General features: G+C 45.9%; 1 protein-coding gene across 2 annotated transcripts in view; it reads right to left on the bottom strand.

Annotated features, from left to right (window-relative positions):
• Positions 1-5,554: 5,554 nt before the first annotated feature.
• The window catches only part of RNFT2 (ring finger protein, transmembrane 2), a 31,106-nt gene continuing 16,631 nt past the window's right edge, over positions 5,555-20,029 (bottom strand). For both annotated transcript variants that reach the window (XM_075434278.1, XM_075434277.1), the window contains exons 8-11: positions 13,355-13,504; positions 8,630-8,695; positions 7,483-7,584; positions 5,555-5,791 (exon numbers count right to left, since the gene is read on the bottom strand). In XM_075434278.1, the coding sequence (XP_075290393.1) occupies positions 5,657-5,791; positions 7,483-7,584; positions 8,630-8,695; positions 13,355-13,504 (453 nt within the window). In that variant the 3' untranslated portion in view covers positions 5,555-5,656. The remainder of the gene's footprint in view (positions 5,792-7,482; positions 7,585-8,629; positions 8,696-13,354; positions 13,505-20,029) is intronic.

Genomic DNA, 20,029 nt, shown 5'->3' with positions numbered 1-20,029 from the left:
CATTGATTTTGATTAGCTTCACAATTGCGCCTCCGTGAAGACCGGGGAGTGCTCTCTAAATGAAAAAAAAGACCTCATCTTAGGTTTCAGCAGACGGTGCGTGTGCAGGCCAGAGGAGGAGGCTATGAGATCATAGTCTATATAGAACGCCGCATAATGTGGCTGTGAGGAAAGTCTTTATTAATTTTTAAAGCAGCACTCCACCAAGACAGCTCCCGTCACATATTGGAACTTCATATTTCAAGTTAAAAAAGCAGTCCAGCGTGGGCTACTAATCAGCTGCTCTCCCCCTGCCTGTTACAATAAGTCCTTCGGCCAAATTAATTCTCGGATAGCACCACTGTCTGCTTGCAGAGAGCTGGGTTACACCCAGGACAGAATTTAGCCTGTTCGTTCCAGATTCCTTCCTCTTCTCTCTTAGAATTATTTTCAGTAGGTAAAAAAACGTGGAATGGGACCAGGCCTCCTGTCATACACTTTCATGTGCCCAGGAGAGGCACCACCCAATAAAAACATACAGCAGATCACCAAAATCAATGAGTTGTCAGCGATGAGGAATGAGAAACCCATCGTGCTTCTGTTTTAGAGCATGTGGGCATGCAGAAATTACCCTAATTTAGCTAAGCCCATTACTAAAGCAATTTACTTACTTCAGAAACACTTGTTAAATCAGTTTAATCTGATCTGTGAATTTGCTTTGTTTCTATATCACACTGAAATTGTAAGGGCCTTAACTCCACTGCAAAAGCAGCAGCACTGCCTCCTAATGAAACGGCTTACGGGCAGACTTGGTGAAACCGGTGCCATTTCTCTGCCTGCATGCACCTGGGAACGGGGCACTTCGCCCTGCTGCCTCTAAGACGAACCATTTCCGTTAAATTCCGCCCTCCGTCGCTGTCGTGCTCGCAGGTTGAGCAGGCAGAGGTAGAATCTCGCTTTGGCAGGGGGCAATGGGGGATGGGGATGCAAAACCGAAGGAGATCTTTCCCTTCTAAAAACTGCACGACCATGTACGAAATGGTTCGTGATGAGGACAGAACAGTACATGTACCTTAATAGTTAATTTTAATTTTCCTACAAATGGTTTTAAAGCATCTGTCCATTTTCTTGACAGAAGTCTGAGACATATAACAAACGACCGGTGGCTCCAAATTAAATCCTGGACCCGTGTTTTTTGCCCGTGTCACAACCTCCTGGCTGTATTCTACCCCCACAACAGGTGAACAGAATCTTCACGACTTTTCGTAGGGCAAATCTGCTTACAGCAAATTTGATTTTGAATCCCAGCTTCAAAACGAGCCTCGTTCTTGTGTAACACTTTGCAGGGCACTGCTTTTTGTATGCTGAGCTGAACTTGTTCATCTCAGTATGAAAGGTTAGGAGACACTGGCCACGTTATTCAAAATCCAAGAGCCTGGGGGAGCCTAAACGACACGGGATGGATCTTCCTTCGGAAGCCACCCGTGTGTCAGCTAGGCTGGGCCGGGGAGAGGAAGCCTCGCGTGCTGCTCCTACCTTGGTGGTCTAATTCTGTCCTGGTCTGAACGCACCAGCCCTTTGCGGTCAACAGGCTGTCTTGGCTCCGCGCGCCAAGCGCGAGATGCTTCCGTGCTGCGTCCCTCTGCCAATCCTACTGGCTTGAGCCACGCGCCTGGCGTTGAAACGGTGCCAGCCCCACACGCACTCCTGCACTCTGGTCTTCCAGACGTCAGCTCTGCCCCTAGCAGCTGGGGGAAGAAGCTGACTGTCCCCGTCAGAGCTGCAGAATGTCCATTCCCCATCTGCAAGAGAAATTTAAAACTACAAAATACAAAACAGGTGAATATTTTTTTCTGACAATATTTATTCGAATACAAGAGTGAATTTTCATGTAACGCCGATCAGACTTTTCAGTGTTCACTCTGACGGATACTTGAGTACTTGAATGTCACAAGTTTTTTAATATTGACAGAAAGTGACTTTGGAGCTTGACAGATACTCACAGAAAGCATCTGGGTGTCGAACTGCCTTTCTCAGTTACATCCATTACCAGTTACAGATGCCACCTAAGTAGAAAGCAAAGCCAACTACAATGGGACTTAGTGTTCATGGGTATTCACAGCGTAATATTGCCGATCAGTTTGAAGACCACAATTTATCACAAGAAAAAAATCTTTCCATCATTTTTAGGCCTTGGGCCATTTGCAAGTTTTCCAGCCTGCTCCCAGGTGCATTGCCAACAGGGCAAATCGGCTGCAGTGCGGTGAATACACAGCTCCTTGCACGTTACTGATGCCGTGCTATTCGGATGCGAACTCTTGCAGAGTTACTGTGCAAGTTTCCACCCTCACCAAAGCAAGAGCAAAGCATCTGCTCACTGATGATGCGAGTTCCTGAAGGCTCCTGTTTATGGTTGGATGTGGCTTCTCTCTTTTGTAAAAGGAATTTAATACGCTGAGACTCTTTGTACATATTTATAATGACTTTATTAAAAAAAGAAAAATAACTGTTGAATGGTGAAAAGGCTCTGTTTTTTATTTCTTCTCTGATATTTGAGAGAATAATTTCTTTCCACAACCCTAACTGTTTTCCTATGGAAAGCAACAGAAGTTTGCCATCAGCTGTTGTTAGAATTGACATTTCCCCTCTGTGTTTTCTGGTCCAAATGCCATGTTCTGGGAGAGGGTGGCACCGTCCTGCCTCACAAAACCTTCGCCGTCCCATCCCTGAGGAGGGAGGTTTGACAGACTGCTGACAGCACAGCGCTGCTTCTTCCACAGGATAGGGACTGAAGGATACTGGTTTAGCTTAACAGCTATAAAATACTGGCCTGTGGCAAGTTCTTTTACCCTGATCTTTGTTACGCTTCCAGTAGAATAAATATCGACAGCATAGAATGTCACCTTCTATTTAGCACTGGTTAATTTTAACAGAGAAGTGGAGCACTGGATGGCCCGCTGAGTCTCGGGCACCCACAGCCTCTCAGATACAGGCTCATCCCGTAACGAAGGTCTCCCGTACTGATCCCAGCGCTGCACTGTGTCCCTGAGCTACGTGAGCGGCCACAGAAGCCTTCTTTCTCAGAGGTTACCCCCGCAGCACCTTCCCTGGGTTTCTGTTCAGCCGAAGGGGAACTGCAGTGGGTTACCTGCACGCAGCGTCGGGTGCCGCTGAAGCACATCACCGGGCTTCTCTACAGGACCAGAACGCTGCCTTAGAAGAGCGAGGGAAAGCAAAAGTCAAGAAGGGATCACTGAGATGAAGCAAAAGAAAAAGGAATCATTAGAAGTTCTTTAGAAATTCAAATTAGGAAATTCTGATGCTGGTGCAGGGGTTCTTACATGAGCACCAAAACCACCCAAGGTACAATTCCTCCACAGACTCCTGGTATGGAGCTGTGCTATGTGATCCTTCTGAGTCCTTGGGTGTAGCAAAGTGTTTTAAGTATATGATGACGATATCCCCCTCTTTCTTACACTGACAACTGGGAAAGATCATTCAGTAAAGGGAAAAAAATGTAAAGAAAAAGGAGGACAAAAAAAATTCCCCCTACTTCCCCTCTGATTGCTTGCCTTCCTTACCACCAAATGAAAAACAGTAATTTTGAAACAGTGTGGCAAATGCTGTCTGTGGCATTAGGCTCACCTCGACCTCTTCATACACTTCTCCAGATACATTTTCCAGGAGCATTTAGAAAAAAAATCAGAAGTGGCTTTTCAAACATTTTGAAAGCAGATACCTCCAACCCTCTAATTAATTGGCATTGCACTGAAACCTTTCAGAGATTGCCTGCCCACAGAAGCAGTGATTTTTCCTTGTCCTGGTGAATGGTACCAGACTATCATACACAACAATATTTTTATGCCCACTGAAAACCTTGCCTCCTTCCTTCCTGAACACTTCCCCCCCCCCCCCCCCCCTGAAAAGGCTATTCCCATTGGAGACAGCCACTGGATTCCTTGGCTTGGTTCTCCACTCTGATGGGATCCATTTGACAGGAATCAAATCACTTCATTTGGGATAGCAAAGCTTTTCCTTGTCTGCTTCCCTGTGTCTCCCAAGCCAGCTTTGGACTATCTTCCCTGCTCAGGCTCTGCCTCTCATCATTTCTCCTCTAGCCAACTATTACTTCCAAAGAAATGTTGAGCCTTAATCCTGTTACCACGAGCTCGTGTTTGCTTTAATTCTTCTCCCCGTGGAGTTTCGCAGCAGGAGGGGAAGGCGGCTGCTAGTACATACACACAGGCTCATTTCCCCCAGGTACAGTTCTTCCTGATTATCCACTTAAGTGGGATTGTAACCTTACGGCCATTTCCATAGTAATGAGCGTGGAAGATGCCACGATTGCCTAATGAGGCACTTTCTCCGGGTGTGCAGCAAAAAGCAGAGGTTGTTTAGTGAAAGAGAAGGCTCCAGTGAACAGACAGCTACTCCATTTGCATGCACGTGCCACTGCACCACCCTAGACGTTCTGCGTGGCTGCGGAGACGGAAACTGCAGCAGTACAAAGTATGATAATTCTCCTTTTTCTGAAGCGGAGGTGTTACAGTGAGTCTCCAGCCGCACCAGTGGATCATCCAGCCTGTGCCATAAACCAGGCTGGCTCCCGAAGCCACGCAGCTGCCTCTGTGTAACTCTGCCCTCGAGCTGGTAAATCTCACCGAAGCCGGTCGCTCCGGGGGCCCCGTATCCTGCTGCCCCAGCAGCTCTGGTACCAGCGGTGCTGTACGGGCTCGGCGCTGTGCGAGCATGTTTGTTCTGGGTTTGGACTCAGGCAGGTTGTGGATGCTGAGTGGCACTGGGTTTAGAGCCAGTGAGCCCTCCCCACAGCGGCTGTGCTGAGGGGCGGGTTGCAGAGACACCGGAATTTGTGAGACGCTCTTGGTTGGGACCTCAGCTTCTCACCTAGTCAAACCAAACCTGACTTGAACCTCTCCTTGCCTCCCACTGTTCTCCCCATATGCTAGGAAATCAGAAAGTCTGATCACGAACATTAAAGAGGAGAAACATTCCCAAGAAAAGCAAGTGTCGTGTCCAGCTTCACTAGCGTGGTCTTTCCCAAGTTCCGTGAGATTTTAAGATGGCAACATGTGCAATCTGTGGAATCAACTGCAAAATCACTGCTGCTGGGGAATGGCGTTTCTCCAACCCCAAACAAACATTGGGCGCGTGGGTCTGAAGCAGTGTTTTGGAAGACTTCTCAAAGGTAGTATAACAGCAACAGTGTAATACTCTGAAGTTACAGATTCAGGGAAGCTAGGGCGTTTACTGTGAAAAATCTCACCAGCAGTCTGAGCCAGACAGGACAGCGTTTTTCCCATATACCAGGTTATACACATGCAATTGACAGTACCCTTTCCTTATACACACAGTATTTATCTATACTAAAAGGACAGGACAAAAGGAAACATCCCAGGCAGTTTATAGCCAAGAAAATATCTTGGCTGTAGCTTAGCCATGGAGTTTGCCGTAACATAAAACACATCTTTCTTGCCTTTGAGGATAAAGTTTCTGCCTAGTAACAATTGCTGTTCTGTCGGCTCCTGGAGGAACAGAGCTGGAAGAAAGACGAAGACAACAAATTCACAGGCAACTGAAGAGGGGCATGGGACCACCAGATTTTCCAGCTGCTGTTTCTTTCCGCACATGTTATTCCGTTTGTCGGTATCTGTTGCTTTTAATACACCTGGAAGTGAGCAGAGGTGGTGCCGTCTTTCCAGCAACGCAGGGTTTCTACTGTGACAGAACGACAAAGAGGACAGGTTTTCTCCCTGTCAAACCAGAGGCAGAGGCATTCTTCACAAAACACGTGCTGTGGAGACAAAAGGGCATTGTCAACACAGGGGCAGGAGGTCCAGCCTTGTGTGGACTCATGCACACTCAGTAGGAGAGCGACGGGAGCAAGGCAGGATTCAAGCTCAGGTGGACAGTGCAGCTGAGTAGCAGTACTCCATGACACGAAAAATAAATCCCAGCATTACTAGTACCTCAGTTTGCCAAAGCTAATGATACATGACTCTGTTTCTTAATATAGCAATAGAAAGAAACATTAAAAAGAGGTTTTCTCTACCCTGTTTCCACCCTTGATTCCCTGGGTTATTTTACAAGTCTTTACTTAGCTCAAACAACCCCTTTTCTTCCCCCTATTCCTTACTGTATTTGTTTTTTTCTGCTCACACCGCCCAGCCCTAGTCAGCAGCTTCGCAGTCCGTGTTCCCCCTTCTCTGTAACTATCAGTTTTCACCCCTTATCTTCTCCTTGCATTCCTACAACGAGCCACAATCAGATTCTCCCTCCAGACTGGCTTGGGTACTAACAGAGGTCAGGAGGGACGGCGGCCCAGCACACCGCCCCATCAATCCCATGCTGGAAGAGCAGGAGGGCAAGAAGGGAGCATTAGAAGCTGTAAGAAGCCGAGACCTCAACACATGTGGAGTCAGCAGAAATGTTACTCATCAAAATCTTAGTGCTGATAAGCACATACAAAGATAGCCTCTCTGCAGCTTACAGCATGATAACATCTGCACAGATGTTCACAGGAATAGCGAGAGACACTTCTCATGCACAGGTGACCTACTTACTTGAATTTGATAACCCTGTTACAAAGCATGGGAATGCTACAGCTCTTCAGAAAAAAGCTCTCGAGCTTTATTTAGAGATCACAAGAGAGCATATATCCCACCAATTCCATTCCCAGAAACGGCTCAGTCATTCTGCCAAAAGCTTTCCTGCATGAACCCACACATCAGCCAGAGACAGCCTCCGGGATGCAGAATTTCAACTCCAACAGCCAAAGCTTGACCAAGTTGTAGGCAACTGAAGAGAAAATCTCAGGGAAGCATCACTGGTCTTGCCACGAGGCAGTGCCTTCAGCTGGCCTCTGATACATTAACAGAACCCATGGCAATACGGTGTGTTGGAAGGGTTTTGCCAGCACCAGATCAGGACTCCCGCATTACTCCGAGCATGCCATTCTTAAGCTCTAGCTTTTGCCAGTGTTTACCAAATGAGAAACAAAACAATTCCCAGGTGCTGGCAACAGTGACCAACTTCTATATGCAGAACTACTTTTATTCCCAGCCAGGTGTTCAGAGGCCAGACCACAATGACATGGTGCTGCACCAGCCTTCGTGTGTCCTGCCAGGCTTGTTCTGGATCTATGCCCCTCTCATAGCACTTGCTTGTAGTTCGGTCAGCCGGTTGACTAGCCAGTCTCCCCAAGGGTCAGATGAAATTCTAGATCCAAGGTCTGGACTGCCAACTGGCAGTCGCTGGACTACAAGACTGGTCTTTTCCATCTCAGTGATCAGCCCCTAAAACGTGGCTCAGCTATCACCAATCACTGGCTACCTGGAAGAGGGCAATAAACATCCACCAGGATCTAGATGAAGACCCAGCAAATGGTTTTAGCGGTACTCAGGCTGACTGTGCTCCTCCCCAGCTGCAGGAGGCAGCTAAATGAATGCCAGCGGGGAGCCTGACGTGGGAAGCGTGGGGTCTTACCTGGCACATAAGGATCAAAGGTTCCCTGAACTCTGCTTGGCAGATGGCACAGATATCACCTGCCTCGCTGCACTGCTGGCTGGTAGCACGAACTCCGTAGGTCTGTTAGGGAGAGATGGAGAAAAACCCCAGCGTCAAAGGGTTTGAAGATGACCTGGTTTGTGGCTAAGCATATCCATCAGACACTGTTTCTCACACTCAGATTCCCCGCATGACCTGGGAAGGACACCAGTGTTATGTCACTGTGTATGGGGAAGGGAGACTTGGGCACCAGCGCACAGAACACAGGGAGTCTGAAGCTCTGTGTTCTCTGTTTTGTTTTCCCCTCGAGCTGGCTCCATCTTTTAGTGCCTCCACTTATGGAGCAATGATAATGAAATTTAATGAGCTCAACAGGGAGCTGAAAGGATTAATTCAGCATCATTTGCAGAGGTGTTTAGATAGTGGGAGGTATTATTATTAGCAAGTTAGACAATAGAAGAAAGAATAACAGCAGCAGCACCCACAGGCTTCACACTTTTCTTTTTAAATATGTGAAAGGTAAATGTTGCTTCTATTGTAACAGTAATAGGGGAAATGGAAACATGCTGAGGAAAAATGACCGGCCCAAGCCCACAGAATAAGCAAGGCAAGCTCTAACAAACTTCTGTGATGTGATGTTCCTTTCCTCTACAGTCTTTCATTTTACCATTTTAAAATATAAGTCACAGTATTTCACGGCAACAGATTGAAGTATCAGTACTGTCTAATGCGATGCCCAGGATAATTTCTGTCCACTGTAGGATCTCCTTTATGTCACTGCACATCAGGCACTGCGTACTTCCATTTGAAGTCTTTCTCACGCTCTGCACTACAAAGTTTTGTAAGCTTCTTGCAGTTCTGACCTCAGTGGATTAATCCATGTTACACAGGGCTTCCAATCAGGCAAAACAGGCCAGACTAGCAACAATCCCTTACCATAGCTGGGACAGGGCAGATCCCAGAAAAGGTTCCTAACATCCCTGACCAGAGATACCAGCTTATCCAGCCATGGGACAACAAATTATTCTATTCTATGATCCTGATACTCGGAGCAACTTTCAACTCCATCATTCAATAGTTACAAGGTTCCACCTATGAAACTGCTCTAATATGTATGACTACTTACCTGTGGGGTGCAAAGGACCTTCAGTGCCTTCCGGACACTTCCCACACGACCACAGATGTCAAAAGACTGCAATAAAGACATTCCATTTTAGACACTTCTCACAAAATGTGTGTGAGTGTATGTGTGTGCGTGTGTCTGTGCACAATCCAGAAACTCAGGAAACTGTCTCCAAACAGATATACTCGTAAGGAACAAAGATCCTAAGCAACAATAGTGCCAAAAAATATTTCATGGTGACCATGACATACGTAATAAATGTGAACTGACAGTGTGGGAGGGTAGCCATAAAAGCTCTGGTAACTATGGACTGCAAATCAGGGACTTTACAGGACAGAAAAAGGAAGAGACACCAGGGGGTTGTGGTAGGGTAAATTGCCCAGCCCTGCGAAGTAGGAAAGGACTAAAATGGCCCCATTTCCACTCTGCGAACTGACTACCTGAAAAGCCCAGAAATGAGGTTAGAAAACACTGCGGCTTGAGAGAGAGAAGAAGGAAGGGCAGTCTTTTCACATGGAAGAGGCAGAAAACAGCTTTCCTCCGGCTCTGGGCAAAAGGGGGATTTCCAGGGCTGTGCGGCTCTGCCATGCAGCTTGATGCTTCAGGGCCCAGGTGAGATTATGAAGGAAGGAGGTGGAATTGCCTGTCCTGCTGCAGAGGGTGATTTAGCACAGCGCAGTGATTAAATGCTACCAAGAGAAGAACGGCCTGAGGAACGAGAAGCAGGACTGAGGCTGAGTTGCTCCCATCCACTTAAAGAGAGAGAAACTTCAAATCCCAGGAAGGGAGTGCGTTTCCAGCACCTTGGTACTTTGCAGATGCCCAAAGATGGCCAAGAGCAGGGGCAACACCAGGTCCTTCCCTACCCCCTCCATTGCCCAGCAAACATGATGTAACTGCATCTGGAGAGCAGTGCTCGTACTGGGCTCCTCATTAAAGACTAAAAGCAGTTCAGAGAAGGGCAGAAAATGAGCCTGCAGAAAATGATTTCTGTAAAGAGACTAAAATACATAAATATTTACAGCTTGGCTGAGCAGTACAAAAGTAGGGGGGAAAAAGGATAAAATGCTTAGAAATATCAAGGGGCTGAGCAAGACAGGAGAACACTCAGCATTCTTAAAGTGAAGACACGGTACTACTGATAAAAGGGAAAACAGATTGAAAATCTAATCCGGCATGCTAGCTTCGTGTTCCCTAACTGCTGGCAGAACACAGGGAAAAAGAGACTATGAACTAGACAGGGCATGAAGAAATGATTGTGTGAAGAACAGCCCTGCATTAGTCGGGAGAAGGGCCAGATGACATAACAGGACCTTTCCATTTCTAACCCGTCTGAGTGAGGGCAGGGGAAGATGCAATGCAGAATACACACAGCTGTAGTGGACTAGCAGTACAAAGGCACCAGAATGCCTGGAGTTGGCTTTCTATTTTTTTTTGGTTAGCATGATTAAGTGGGCTCACTGCAGGGAATGCCAATGAGATCATCGTGCAATAGATATGGAATCAAATGAAGGCACCAATAATGCTTCCAGTCAGCACGTAAAGAGGCTCCCAGGGTCCTTCCAGTAATGCTTCCAGTCAGTAACGAGCACTTGAGGCTGCCGACTGCTACAGACTTTTTATCTTCTGACAAGGATAGGGATCAGCTCTTTCCCACAGTCCAATTCACAGCTTTTTCTGTGTGCTTTGCTTAGGGCCTGACTTCTAATGCCCTTGCTCTGGCTCTGACATCTCCTCTTCTCCCAGTTCATTTCCCCCCTTCAGTTTTTTTTCCTCTGGACTTTCCTGTACCCCCAAAAGATGCATGTTTCAGTAGTGTCTTTAACATCCACTTAACAGCCCATGCACTGAAGTCTGTGTTGCATCAGCCATCTTTCTAGCAATAGGATTGCAATAATTGGGTTCACAGCCAGTGAGCGCTTCTGTTCAGGATAGTAAAAAAATGAGACCTGGATGCCCTAACTAATGAACATCTGGGATTTCCTTGCCAAAATCAGAGATTCACGTTTACACAGTCCAAACGGAGACACCAAGACAGCTCCCATCAGCTGCACTACACACAACCGTCTGAAAGTCGAGCCTGCCTTTTGTGTAGGGAAAGGGGACGCAGCCCTAGCTGAGCCCTGGACTTCTGCCAGGAGCACAGAAGGTCTGAGTGCCAAATTGGCTTCTGCAGTTTTTCTAATGTGGTTTGTGGCTTCGATAATGTGGACTCCTTTGGGTATATTTTCAGTGTCTCAGGCAAGGAATTAGACCTGCAACTCTTGTAAACGGGATGCACGCACCTAGGATTTCATGATCTGCATTGGAAGAGTGTGCTCCCACTTTTCTTCCACTTCCAAGCAAGGTCTTTAGCGTGCAGAGGTCTAATCCTAACCTGGACACATCTGTGGTACTAAGTAGTTGCCACACAATGACCTGGGACATGTTCCTGGACCTATCACCCTTCAGCTGGACTATCCATCCATTTACACCTCTGACAAACTAGACAAATTAAAGGAAGAAACATCCATGTTACAGGCATAGGCTGTTGCCAAGGCACTTTCGCACAAGTGTGCCCCACTGTCTTGGTCCTACGTTCTAGTCAAGGCCAGTAAATAGCTGTCCTTGTCTCCTCATGGAGCTTCTAAATAACAGATCAGCAGAACTTTTCAAAATGCTTTTCCTATCTAGAGTATCACACCACCACCTGTAAAGGCTTCCCAGTGGAAAAACATAGCTAGCCCATACAGAACTGCTTGCACCTATGTGTCAGGGCCCTGAGTGCATTAATAGGCCTTCATGGCCCTGACTGGCCTCACCTGGGGTCTCCACCCCCCCCCGTCCCTGCCCCCCCCCCCCCCCCCCCCCCCCCCGTCCCTGCCCATGGGGCCAGGAGCTCTATTTAAGCTCAGCCCTGGAGGCCTCAGGTCATATCTGAGCTGTGCAGGTGCTGATTTCTAGCTCAGCCATGCCTGTGCCTAGCCATAGATCCCACTGATGTGGACACTCCAGCATGGGGAGTAACTGCCCACCCTGACCTTGATCTGGCCTCGTCACTATGGCTGTGCCTTGCAATTGTTGGACTGTGTCTGATTCTGGCTGCCTCCACTAGACCTGATCCTGACCTCTGGACTGATGTTCTGGCTTTATCTTGGACCTGTCTTGCCACCTGAAGATCCTGACCCTTTGAACCTGGCTATCACCTCCAGGCCTGCCCTGCTTGCCTTGTCTGGGTGCTGTGGGCCTGGGCCCTGGCTGGTGAGGCCCTTGCCATGCCAACTGTGTTGCTGTGCTTGGCTCCCCTTTCTCCAAGGAGCAGATGGCCCCCCACTGTTTCTTCACACTGTGATGACTTCTCCAGATGTAAGAAATGGCATGTAGAACTGCAGGTAAGCATCCCTCCTCCAGGCGCTGAGTAACTTTTGGAAGATGGGACACCAGAAAGATCACTTGAAATCTGTCCTTGTAACTGTGATCTGTATACCTGACCTCACAAGCCAGAAGGCCATGGAGGAGTTGGATACTGTTGTCTAGAGGGGATCCAGACAATGGTATCTTTGAAAAGGGCAACAATCCTCTTCCACAGCCCAGAGTAAACAGCAGGAAACATACAGCTGAGAGAATGGATGGTGTGCAGTGAACTACATTTGTCTCATATGCCTTCTGTTCTGGCGCTGCTGTGACCAAGTCACTTCACTTCCCCTGACCTCTGCCTATCTTGCCTGCACAAACTGTAAAGACCTTGACAACAGGGGGTGCATTGCCCCACTCCTATACAACATAGAGCTGCAGCCAAATCTCATGTAAGAGCTGTAGTACGATTCTGTATTGCTCAGCAATCCACTAGCCCCTTTGAGATGTTTTCAGCTCAGATAGATTCTCTCTTCTCTGTTCTTCCATCTGCTGCTGCAAAGCCATAGCCCCTTTCTCCTAGGCAGAGACAAGCACCAGGGCTGCAGCAAGCCTGACTCACTTGGCTGTTCTCAGAGGGATGGATAACAGAGGTGTATCACTGTTTTCTCCAGCTACTGCTCTGCCCCTAGGCAGGGTTCAATACATGCAACTAGAAATAGAGCTATTTCTAGACCTCTGACTTGAGACTCTAAGTCACACCTATTCATTTACGAGTGCACAGGCAGACTTTGTGCTCTTAACATTCTTATTCTGGAGGAAACATTAATTACTCTCGCCCATCACTAAGATCCTGGACTTGTATCAGCCAGACCAGGATCTAGAACGGGCCCAGAACTACCTGTGTTATCTAGGCAGGATTTGGATGACCCTCTCTCCCTGCTGCATTCAGCACTGTGAGTGACAGAGTACCTACCCTGGCTAGCAAGACAGAGGAAGGCTTAGAGAGAAACATTTAACTGTCTGCAACCTTATTCTCGGTGTTGCATCTAGCAGTCTGGAGACAGCTAACCTCTCTTCCAGCACTGGTTCCCCAAGACTGCACTCCCATTCTCCTCTAGTCTTTATAGAAAGGTATTAGAAAACAGCAATGACTTCATCAGCCTGATGCAACACTACATGAGCAGTCACAGATCTTCCTTTAGCTCATCAATTCTCACATACTGGTGAAGCAAAATGCTTTTGGCAACTAAAGCACATGGTGTCCCCAGCTGCTGAAACTTCCCTTCTTGGGCAGTGATAGCAACAAGCAAAAGGTGAATTTGTTCCCCTCAGCTGGGCTGCTTTCTCTGCTCTTGCTACAGCTCCCACAGAGGTTATTAAGGTGGTACTTGCCTTGCAGAGGCTATACAGGATGATCAGGATCCCACCTAGGAAGTAGCTGCTGGATGGATCATCTCCCATGATGTATTTATACCATAACTGGATGGGGACAAGGGAGCGGAACAGCTGGCTCAGCTCCTCAATAACCAGATAAAACTTTCCCTGGAAAACAAAGAAGTGATGCATGATTAGTATCAGGAAGCCAAAAGAAGAGCACTTAGCAGGTACAGGACTTGAAGCTTATAGGACTTGTGTTCACTGTCCACCTACGAACTCTCTGAAATGGTGCAAAGACCAGTATTCCGGAGATGCAGCTTGCTTTGCAGCCATTTAACTTGGTGCCTAGAAAGCATAACTATCACTTTGCTGTTTCTTAGAGTTCCTCTTGCTCTGTCATTTATCCAGCTATTTTACACTTTTGAATCTTAAACTTCTAGAACAGGTTATGCATAAACACCTTATTGCATATCTGTGCAATGCTACAGAACATGAGCAGCAGAGGTTAAGGCTTACAGGGACGAACACAATGTAAATTGTAGATACCACTAATGAGAAAAGGAATGAAGGGTGTCTTTGATTCTATACCCCCTTCTGAAGGGACAAAGATTTACATGTGACACTGGTCTTCCTGACTCTAATCATCCCAAAGAATCAAGCTAACTACCTATTTGCCAGCATCCTTCCTGTTCTACTCCGGTGTGTTGGATCTTGTACAGTACACAGATAAAAAGACTGGCTCTGACAAAACCTTCAAGGCATTTTAAACTCAGAGATACCAAACCTTCCTGAGGACCTTAAGGAAGAAAAGGTGGGAAGGGAGGAAGCATGCTGGTTGAAACACATCTCTCTCAAAAGAGACTCAGAGTGGGCAATGTCCTTTGTAAACCTTCCTTGCCACTCTGGTGTTTACTCCAGTTAGAAAGCTTTCTTTCCTTGAAGGACACTGGCAAGGCAACATAAACTCTCTTCTGGCTTACTACAACCATGAGGGGCAACAACTGAAATGGATTTTTCTTACCAGACAATTTCTATTTTTAAAGCACCTAAGACTAGGGCTGAGAAGCTGGCTAAATAAGGCTATCTAATTTAGGGCTCCCCAGTCTTAATGAGGATCTGTTTATGTTCTGTCCCACACAGTTTAAAAGGAAGAACTGGTGACAGGGCACTAGGTCAGGGCAAGCTGTGAGCCCAGAACTATGCTTAATCTGCAGTGACATTATCTGGGCTGAAAGTTTTGCTTTTGACATGTCAAAATTCTTTTGTTTGATAAGATCACAGAGAAGGGGATATTCCCCTGGAATTTTGCTGTGTTGTCCCAGTTAGCTCTGTCATCAGTGATGTCATCACAGGTCAATTGTTAATCGGTGAGATTTGGAGTGGGGATTAAGTCCTCCGCAGTCCATGAGGCTAGCAGCAGCTAGCACCCTTCCCTAGGGTCTCAGAGATGAGATCACTCGGCAGGCCATCCTGCTGTACGGAACAAATCGAATCCTTCAGAGAGCTCTGGCATTCTCATGATCTCATTTCCCCCCTGGGACAAGGAGTGAGGTCACACCAGCAGTTGCTAACGGACCTGGGCTGCTTTCTTCCTCTCCCCCCATCCCCTCCTCCTTGTTAATCCCAGGTGGCATCACATAGCAAAAATGTAACAGCAACAATCTGGGGTTCTAAATGCAAGCAATTTATTAAATTAGCACAGAGGTCTCTATCCAGCCTCATGCTTCAATGCAATCATCGTTTATTTCGGGAGCCCCTGTGACAGAGGGTCGCAGTCTGCTAATGACTATGCTGTCACTTCCTTCCCTTCACACAGACAGTTCTCTGCCTCCCCCTCTCTAGCCAGCTCAGATGAAAGCTATCAGCAAGCTAAAGGCAGCAAACTGCTTTCTCTGACTTGTTCCTCCAACCAGGCTCCTGCTCATCTTCTTTCATTTAGCCTTCCTTCCCTAGCAGGCTGGGCTGGGACAGGTCACCGCTTGCTTTGTCATTGCATCAGACAGAACTTCGGGATTCAGTGTTCGGGGCATCAAAGCTGAAATTATTTACATCTGAAATTTTTGAGGCACTAGAAACACCAGAGCCCACAGCAAGATGCAAGGAAAGAGGGGTCACAGGCAGCCCTAGAAGTCCAGAGAGGCCATGGAATTGGAAGTGGCAGATCATGGCTCTAAAATGAACATGCAGCAAGTGACAAACTTCAGTTTTCTAAGCTTTCATAATGCCTTTATCTAATGCAGATCTTCAATGGTAAGTGCAGAGTATCGGGGTATCTTAGCAGCTAGATGCTTGTTAACACCCTCACAAGAGTGCAGTTAAGTTTTTAATTGGTGCATCTCTCCACCACTTGACCATTTAAGGGAGGCCTGTTGATAAGCTCAGAGTGCTTAGAGCTAGGAGGAGGGAAGCAATACCAGGATAGCTGAGCATCATTAGTAGAGAACTAGTGCTACAGTAAATGCTTACAGAAATGTAAGGCTTGTCAAGCATCTCGGTCCTCAGGGCAACACACCAGTCCTTCTTTAAACTAGGAAAAGTGTCTAGAGAATAAAAAGTAATTCTACAAAGGGCTGCAGCAGAAGTGGGGTCTTCTGAGCCAGCAGCTTAGAAAACAAGGGTTGTTCCCTACAATTTCAGCAGCAAAACTTAGCCTTCTGATAGCAATAACTTATTGCAGGCGGCACCCATCACTTGTAAGCACACTCAATATACTTTTCTGTCTTCTGCTTTTCAGCTTTGTTATATCTTGGCCATCTAGGTTGAAGTTTCCAAAGCCAAATCTTTGTCTCAAGCTGTATTTCGTCTGAAAACTTCAGCTAAAGTATTTCTCCTCAATATTAGGAAGAACTGTGTGTTATATTAAGCACAAATACAATTATTTCTCCTGTGCAGCTGACTTGGAACAACAGCTTGAAATGAGGCAAGGCCTGCCTCTGTCAGGTGACTTTTCCTATTTCATAAAAACCCATGTAAATAAATTGGGGAATCTTCTCTTGAATACACTCTCTATAGAGATTGATCAGCGAAAGCTGTTTTTGGTGAGCCTGTGAGCCAGCCCCAGTGCATGACTGGACTGTGTGGGAGCAAGCATATCACCTTGCTGGTCTGCAGAGATTAAGTAGGATATTACCCAAAGTTACTGCTCCTGGTTAGGGTAGAGTCAGATACTAGGAAAGTCTCTGCTCTCATCAAGCCCTTGCAAGAGGTTGGAGTTAAGCTGAACTAAAATGTAAGTACAATGCTCACCCTGCTTCCTCCGTGGGGTCAGTTACTGTAAAAGCTGACAGTCTACTCCTGTTATCAAACGCTTCATTAGCACAAACAGCAGAGGACTGTGCTGTGGATCTAATTATAGCAACTATACTGATGAACCTTGAGAATACCACAAGGTGAAATTTTGATTCCTTTTTTCGAATGTTTTGTCAAAAATTAAGTCAATGACTCAAGTATAATCCTCTTGTCCTCTACCTCCTTCGCCACATAGAAAGACCATTTTTATACTTTAAATCAAGCATTTATTTTGGAAGAGCAGAATTCAGGATTTTCATACAATTGCAATTTTCCTTCTGTACATGCAGTATTACACTGTCTGTAACGATGTGAACGCATGCTGTTCTTTGACAGAGGGTGAGTGGTACTCATTAAGCATGTGCCTTTAGTATTTTGTTATGCCCTCATTACTTGATGGCAGATTTGCATCCTATCACTTCCTGCTATTTGAGCTCTGCTCAGAGTAGAAAACTACTAAAATTTATTCAGTCTTTTTATGACATCACCACTACAGTAAAAGACTTAAAATAACCCCCAATTTATTTTCACTTTGCTGGCTGACATAAGGGACAGCTATTCTCTCTGCATTTTCTATATTAAAACTGGAAACACAAAGACTAAGCTTAAGGTAAGGTGGTTTTGGTGTCCAAGCTGAGATGTCTGGGATTAGACTTTTTATAAAGCACTTAATTTTATAGATTGCATTACCATTAAAAGCTAAACCACTGACTTCAGTTTGCAGCTGTACATGGCTTTTCTAGAATCACATAGGAATTATTTGGCAAAGAAAAGGATGGAATTAGATTCTCCAGTGTAGCATTCAACTTTAACTTATAGAACATTCTTCTTTTTCTAATGGTCTCTTTGTTCTCTATGCACTTTCCAGTTTCTCCAACCGCTCCTTTCAGTACCTCACCTTACTTCATCTGTGGGGCACAGTATACACTGGTGATGGACAGAAGAAGTCTTACAGAAAAATAACATGGAATCACGTAATTAAAAATTGATTCACAATATATACACACCAAAGGGGGCAAATTACAGCTGCAGAAGTGATGCTAATTCCCACACAGCCTAACCAAGCATTGACTCTGTAGTCTCTTTTGACATAAGGCTTTGCATAAGTGTGCATGTGTGCCTCCACAGAAGGAAAAAGAAAGGTATGCTAAGGTTTTACACAGCGGAATTAAAATAGGATGTAAGAGAAGTGAGAGAAGTTGCAATGAGGCAACTGTAAGTTGTGATTAGCACTCAAGGGAAGTTCCAAGTCTCACTTCTTCTCTTGCCAGCAGCGTTAGGACATATTCTAAAACAGGAAAATGCTAGAAAAAAACTGAGACCTGCTGGCAATTTGGATCAGAGGAGAACAGGCTCTGCTGAGATTTCAGGTCATATTGCCAATATAAGAAAGTGTTGGGCAGAAGCAGTAAACAGGATTATGGCACAGAGGATGCTGGTGAAAATCCATGCAAGACTAATGAGGAGTAATTCCAAGGTGAGGCTAGAGGGAAAAATGAGATGTTTAGCTAGTGCAGAGCACTTCTGAAAGTCACACCTTGGACATCGTAAACTGAGAAGGCACCTAAGAGCAATGATTCCTTTAAAAAGTTTGGTAGCAGTGACTTTCAAAGTGTGTTAAGGAGAGGACAGAAAAGAGTCCCAGTTCCTCAGTACTTAGTCTTATGCTTTACTTAGTATTTTTCTTTCCTAATTAATAATCTCACACTTATGGTGCTGGGACAATACATTTATCCCAGTTTGCAATAGGGAAAAGTCTCTGCAGGACTGTCATGTAGCTCCTGTGGCTCTAGAGGATCAAAGCTCAGACTGTTGTCCAAGAAGAGTGAATCTATTTCTGAGTGAGCTCCCCCAAATAGCATCCAGCGTCGTCAAGGAGAAGGTAATGAGAGGACAGGCTATCACCTATCTCAAAACACCGCTTTAGCCACACTATTAGAGAAGACTAGGAACTAGGATTAACTTGTACATCGCACAGTGCAAGAGAGCACAGACAAGGAACAGGAAGATCTCTTATAATACATCTTGTGCTCACTCCCAGTGCTTCTTTTAATGCTTCTGTATTTTTTGATCAGCATCTAGAAGACTTAAACGCTCTGAGACCCTGTTTTCTCAGGATGAAAAAATGTACACAACCTCCATGTTAAAAGACTGATAAATATCTGGTCCCATGATGAAAGAGGCTGCAGGGACATTAGGCCTGCTGCCACCACCATCACAATTAACACAACTTCTCTCTGGCACCTTCTCTCCTAATGTGAGCCTTCTGGAAGAGCCTGTGGCCTAGAGAAAGTGCTTTGGAAGCAGCAGACTGCTCCAGCTTGCCCTCTTTCCCCTGATGAAGAAGCAGGGACGTTGTTCTATGTCATGGGTTGTTCTACAAGAGTGCCCAGTGTGAGAAAAGCTTGTTGGCATAAAGGAGCATAAAACTTCTGTGCATGCAAGTCATTTGTGCAACCAGTCATGTGGTGGAGGAAGGGTCAGTCTGCCCGGTGACAAAGGCTGGGCACCAGGATTTTGGACCATGGTATCCCATGGAGCTGAGCTCTGGCACAAGATGCAGGCAGGCTGCAGAACAATTCCAATTGTTATAAGGTAAAGTGCTCATTTTCCTACATAACTGTTCAGTTGTACATGGCTGTGCACAGAGACAGAAACAGGTGGTGAAAAGATAACCAAAGTAACTGTGGACTTGCTTGTGCTCCATTAGAACATGGAAGATCACTGGGGCTACTCAAAATCAAGTCCTACTAGCTTCAGACTTACAGAAGACAGTTACCACATGTCAGCTGATACTGTAATACATTGCCTTAAGACAGTTTTCTTCAGCTGAATGATCCAAATCCTACTACATGCAAAAGGCATTCTGATATTTCTTTCATGTCCAAGGTGCAGCTTCAGGAGGAACACGGAAAGCTTAGCGTGCCAGTTTACATGGTAGAGCTGTAACCATCCACGCTAGGAAACATGGTATGCACCTGAGAAACATATCTGGTCAAAAGTCCAAGTGCAAAACCATGTAAAGAATGGCTGCCACATACAGGCAGAGTTTTCTCCAACCACATTGGATGAAATGGTACTTCAAAAAAAAAAAGGCACCAAAAAATCCAACCAACCCACCAAAAACAGAGCCGAAGCAAATATTTTCAAAGACGCAGTGAGGAGTCTGCAGTGCTAATGTGGATTAGTATTTGTATACCCGCCCCTGACACCATTTGAGTAGCAGAAAGACAAACTTCACATGAGTAATGGCAGTCCTGCCACAAAAAACTCATTTGCAATGTCTAGATCCAGCTTTCAGACAGAACTGACAAGTACTTAATCAATAGTAATTTCATACCATATTTTCAACAAACAAATGTTAGTGTTTTCCTTTCAAATTTTTAATCTTCTGGAAATGCA

The sequence above is a fragment of the Opisthocomus hoazin genome, chromosome 13 (assembly GCF_030867145.1).
Source record: "Opisthocomus hoazin isolate bOpiHoa1 chromosome 13, bOpiHoa1.hap1, whole genome shotgun sequence".
In the NCBI taxonomy this organism is placed as follows: Eukaryota; Metazoa; Chordata; class Aves; order Opisthocomiformes; family Opisthocomidae; genus Opisthocomus; species Opisthocomus hoazin.
This window is presented reverse-complemented; position numbering and strand designations above follow the sequence as displayed.